At 35.3% G+C, this 6,074-nt stretch overlaps 1 protein-coding gene across 1 annotated transcript; it reads right to left on the reverse strand.

The window, feature by feature from the left end:
• Positions 1-3,846: 3,846 nt before the first annotated feature.
• LOC107060212 (cytochrome P450 CYP736A12-like) lies at positions 3,847-5,479 on the reverse strand. Its single transcript, XM_015307806.1, has 2 exons — positions 4,682-5,479; positions 3,847-4,467 (listed from the first exon to the last, which is right to left on the reverse strand). Exons 1-2 carry the CDS (start codon positions 5,477-5,479, stop codon positions 3,847-3,849), a joined length of 1,419 nt encoding a protein of 472 aa, XP_015163292.1.
• Positions 5,480-6,074: the final 595 nt, after the last annotated feature.

The following is a 6,074-nucleotide window of genomic DNA, read 5'->3' on the forward strand; positions in this document are numbered from 1 at the left end:
TGTGGGGGGCTGGGTAGGAGGTGGGTGGGGGGTCAAGGGTAGGGTGAAAAAATGAAATTTTGAAGTAATTGTAATTTGAAGTTGGAAGAGAGGTTTGAAAAATGTTTTCCTTAAGTTTTGAAGGGAAGTCATTTTCCTTAAATTTGAGGAAAATGAGTTGATTTGGAAAACATTTTCCAAAACATTTAACCCAACCAAACATGAGAAAATTGGAAAACATTTTCCGAAAAATGTTTTCCTTCATACCAAACACACCCTTAGTACATTATAAATGCATACCTGTTCTGCGATTTCATTGTATAGTATATATAATTTTCTTTTTAAAATTATGTGACAATGAATATTGGATACTCGTGCCCAGAGACTATATTGATCTGTGAATAGCACATTATATAATATTGATGCAATATCATACCAGGGAGTTTGCCAACAGACTCTGATCAATTTTTACAAAATTTGGCTACTGATATTGCGTAAACCAAGCAACAGAAGAAACACAGCATGAGAAATAAGTAGTTTATCCAATAAACATGTGTTAGTAGTGTTACTAGCCACAAAATGTAATGCTTTTCAATAAACATTAGATTTGATGGCAACATTAGCAAGCAGTACTATCGGTACACTACCACAATGTTATAAAACATACTTATTTTCTATATAATTTTCTGCATTATTATCACATTATACTAGCTCCAGCTTCCATATATACCAAAGTCAAAATGAGTCGTGAAAGACCTGAGTGAAAAAGTAGTGGTGGTGACAGGGGCATCATCAGGAATAGCGTGAGAGCTCTGTCTCGACTTGGTAAAAGCTGGTTGCAGCATCAGTGCTTCGACTCATCGTTTTGACAGACTGAAATCTCTCTGTGATGGGATTAGTTAGAGGGCCGACATTGTGCATTCACCCTTGAGCTTGACATCACTGCTGATAGTGTCACTGTTGAGGCTACTGTACAAAGAGCTTGGGATGCCTTTGGACGTATAAATGCGGGCCTTCGAGGTAATATTTCATACGGTTAGAAGTTAATTAAGTAAATAAAATGTAATGTCTGTACAAAAAGTAAATCTTTTAGATGAGATGTCACACACTTTAACATGATATGGAAGCAAATATAAGTCCTAGATTTGAATGAATCTGAACTACGATTCAGACCAAGTCTTACCGAAATAGGATTTCCTTTTCGTAATATCAAAAAAGTTCAGACTAATGTTGCACCTGAAGTTTGAACTTAATTAGGAATTTTGTTGGTTATTTATCATCATATATAATTCATGATTCTTCAGAATATGCATCCAGCAATATTTTACAAATTTGGCCCAAAAAATAATTAATAGTGTTAAGATATGGCACATCGGCCTAACTCAACCCCAAAAACTAGCTCCTAAGGGGAGGTTTGTCCAAGTTTATATAAGCGGACAACATGACTTAGCCTATCTTAACATGGTATCACAGTCAGGTTCATCCCCGTTTGGGCTACCGATCCACTCTCTAGTTGGGCCTGGACATGAAGGGCGTGTTAGAGTGGGTTAAAGACCCACATTGGTTGGGGAATGAATGATTGTTTTGCTTATATGGCCTTGAGAAATTCTCTCCACATAAGCTAACTTTTGGGGTTGAGTTAGGTTCAAGTGTCATATCTTTACATGGTATTAGAGTAAGGTTCATCCCTGTTTGGGCTCTCGATTCACGCTTCAGTTGGAAGTTAGGTTCAAGTGTCATATCTTTACATGGTATTAGAGCAAGGTTCATCCCTATTTGGGCTCTCGGTTCACGCTTCAGTTGGGCCTGCGCGTGAAAGGGGGTGTTAGAGTGGATAAAAGTCTCACATTTGTTGGGGAATGACCTGGTGGTCTGCTTTTATAGACTTGGTCAATCCTCTCCTCATGAGCTAGCTTTTGGGGTTGAGTTAGACCCATGCATCATATCTTAACACTATTTATTCTTTTTTTTGGGCCAAATGGTTCTACAAGCATTCATAAAATGAACTGTGGTTCTGCAACCATGCATAAAATGCCTGTGTGTTTCCCTAATCAGTAAACTGAGATAACTGTGGCTCTCAGCCTGATTGCACCAATGTATACACACTGTTAATTAGATGAGTTTCAAACTCTTTCACACCTATGTATGGTACTTTTACAATTGTGAGAAATATATGAGAAGAATATTATTGAATTGGTGTTGTCTACATTATTACAGAGAGACGCTATTTATAGACACTAGAATACAATCATTTACCAAGTGGAATACTATTTACTATTTCTCTATTTCTATTTGTATTCATATTCTTATTCTAACTAGGATTGTATAAACATATTTCTATTCTAATAGGATTGTATAAACATATTCCTATTCTAATAAGATTGATTCATAATGTCGATAAAACACAGAGTGATAAGATTTCATCGTTGAACTTCCAAACCAAACTTGCAAAGACTGTTTCAGACCATAGAGTGACTCACAAAATCGACATATAAGGCTACTAAACTCCCCTTGAGCAACAAAGTGCTCAAAATCTAGTATAAAGTATATGGATCATGTTGGAATCAATAGATTAGTCGATATTAAACAAGTCACCGAAAAACTGGCCGGAACATGCTCATATGCTGGAGTATTAAAAGTGGTCACAATCTAAGAAATAAAATTATATGGGTAGGGTCGGAATGATGTCACGACCCAACTAGAAATTAGAAATTATATAGGAAAGGGCAGATTGATGGCACGACCCTATTGAAAAAGAGAAATAATATGGGTAGGGTCGGAATGATGGCACGACCCTGCTGAAAAAGAGAAATTATACAAGTAGGGTTGGAATGATGAGTCACCGGATAAATGAATGAAACTATGCAAATCAAATCTGAGGAGTCACTGAAAAGACACATGATGCTATGCAACTCAGATATGAGAAAATAGTTTGGAAAAATCCATGATACTACACAAATTAAATATGAAAAAGTAGTCACTGGAATGATGACACAATGCTACACAAATTAAATATGAAAAAATAGTCACCGGAAAGATGGCACGGTGCTACAAGTTAGATATAAGAAAGTAGTCATCGGAATAATGGCACGGGCATACACAAATCAAATATGAGAAAATAGTCACAGAAAAGATACACGGTGACCCAACTTTTGCTAACATAATTATTGGCCAGACGGGCGACATATATGAGTAAGAGCCCCCCGCCGGCAGCGGAAGCTCTTTGATTTTCTATCAAGATCGTAGAGGCTCTGATACCATGTGAGAAATATAGGAGAAAAATATTATTGAATTGTTATTGTCTACATTATTACAGAGAGACCGTATTTATAGATACTAAAATACAATCCTTTACCAAGTAGAATACTATTTACTATTCCTATTTCTATTTGTATTCATATTCCTATTCTAAATAGGATTGTATAAACATATTCCTATTCTAATAGGATTGTATAAACCTATTTCTATTCTAATAAGATTGTATAAACTTATTCATGTTCTAACAACAATGAACAATTGCAAAATAATCATGGTTAAAAATTAGTGTAGTCTGAATCTTTCACACCTATGCATGGTTCTTTTTTAATGTCATGTCGAAACAAACAACATCACATAAATTGGATGAAGCGAGTATATCAATGACGAGAACATTATTTCTATTTAAATGTCACCATTAAAAAAATAAACAACTAAACATGAGAGTTGTGCATTCTTTAAGGAGTTGATCCAAAGACTTACAACATGATCTAATGGCACAATGCACCACCTTTATTTGCATTCCTAATTTTTTTTTCAAAAGATTCACACAAAGTATGTCATAGATATTAATATTCTATTAAATAAAAATCAGAAAAAGGTAGAATTTCACTAAGTCAAATGTACATTCAATCTATAAGTAGGAATAGCCATTAGATGTTGAGCTCGAAGTTTTACTAAACCGAATTTCTCAGTCATGTCTATATGGTTTGGCATCATACCATTTGGTTGCTCCCAATCAAAACAATGAATCAATTGTGCTATCACTAGGCAAACAATCGTGAGCCCTAGTTGTAATGCAGGGCAACTTCTTCTACCAGAGCCAAATGATAAAAGTTGAAAGTCACGTCCATGAAGGTCAATGTTGCTATCAACAAACCTTTCTGGCATGAACTTCTCGGGCTCGGGCCAAGCTTTTGGATCTCTTCCAATCTCCCAAGCATTTACATAAAGTCTTGAACCTTTAGGTATATCAAAATCATCAACTATGCAATCTTCAATTGATTCATGAGGTGTCAATAATGGTGAAGGGGGGTGCATTCTAAGTCCTTTTTTAACCATGCCTAAGTACTCTAGCCTTTCAAAGTCTGGCTCTTCCACCATTCTATTCATGTCAACTGCTTGTTCCAAATCATTTTGTAGTTTCTTCATAACCTTAGGATGTCTTAAAAGTTCCGAAAAAATCCACTCAATTGCGGTTAATACAATGTCTGTTGAACCTATTAGCAAGTCCTGCATATATAGGGATATCTTTTTCAGTTTACTCAAGTCATAGCAAAATTTATCACAAGTACAATACTATGGAATGGTCCTACGCGACACAAATCTGAATTAGTCGGTCTAGTGATACTAGATGAGTAAAAATGATTTAAGATTTTACTTTTTTTGAAGTATAGAAGTTAAATCCAATTAATAAGGTAGATGGAGTGAAATCCATTAACATTACCAGCAAGGCAACTTTGACATCGCGATGATCAAACTTGAATTCAGCTTCTCCAGTTTGCATAATAGTCATCATAGTATCAACCATATCCTTAGCTTGATTCTTCTCCTTTAATTGAACATGCTCATCAATAACTTTCTCGAAAAATTCATCAAAAATCTTTGCCAAGTCCTTCAAACGAGCTATAAATCCCTGCAAATCAAACACACTAAGGAAAGGAAAGAACTCACCAATATTTGGTGATGCCTCTAAAAATAAAGTCTCTTCAATTATATTTTTAAAACCCCTTTCATTAAACTCCTCTTCCATATACTTCTTCCCAAATACCATTAAACACGACGTATTCACGCTTAGAGAGGCAAATTTAGCACTAAGATCAACCTCAACATGATTAGAAGCTGCTTGTTTAACAAAATTCACAAATATTCCAAGCTCTTGTTTTCTCATAGACCGAAATGAATTGATCTTGATGTTACTAAGCAATTCTAATGTGCACAATTTTCGCATTTTTCTCCAATGAGATCCATATTTTCCGAAAACCATATCTCTTTGATCATATGCAATGTATTGAGAAGCTGTATTATATGGTCTACTGGCAAATATAATATCATGTTTTTTCAAGAATTGTTCAGCTGCACGAGGAGATGAAGCAACAATTACAGGAGCAATACCAAATCGCATACTCATTATGGGACCATGTTTTTTTGCTATATGATGAAGAGCTTGATGGAGATTTTTGCCTAATACCATATGGAGATTTCCTATAATTGGAAACCCTTTAGGACCTGGAGGAAGTTTCATTTTCTTTTTCATGAATATGTTGTACAATGCTTGAACAAGGTATAGCACTGCAACTACTACGGCAAGAACTCGCTAAATAGAAACCATTGATGTAAATTTATGTGTTTGTTTCCTAACTTACAAACATTTTTTTCCTATACAGAAATGTGATGGCACTTAACAAAGTTCTACATATATTTATACACTTAATTATAGCATACATAGAAAATTAAAAACAATATTGACCCCATATTATGCATATAGGGAAAGTAAGTAGGCGTTTAGACTTTGCACATAGATTTGTGTTGAAGTGTATGACCATCTCATTTAAAAACTTAAGATTTTAGAGAGTGCACACTTTTATTAGTTAAGTACATTCTCAACAAGCCCCCTCACGTACGAGCCTGATTCTTTTTCATGGGTCAAGCATGTGATTTTTTTTTGATATGGGTGGTAGTGAGATTCGATCTCAGGACCTCTGCCTCCTCTAATACCATATTGAAGTGTGTGATCATCTTATCTAAAAGCTTAAGCTATTACAAAGAGCACACTTTTATTATGGGCAAGCCCCAAGTGTGCTGCTTTGAAAGGGAACTTCAAGGGCCTACCTGGGCAT

Source organism: Solanum tuberosum, unplaced genomic scaffold (genome assembly GCF_000226075.1).
Source record: "Solanum tuberosum cultivar DM 1-3 516 R44 unplaced genomic scaffold, SolTub_3.0 scf00065, whole genome shotgun sequence".
Taxonomy (NCBI): Eukaryota; Viridiplantae; Streptophyta; class Magnoliopsida; order Solanales; family Solanaceae; genus Solanum; species Solanum tuberosum.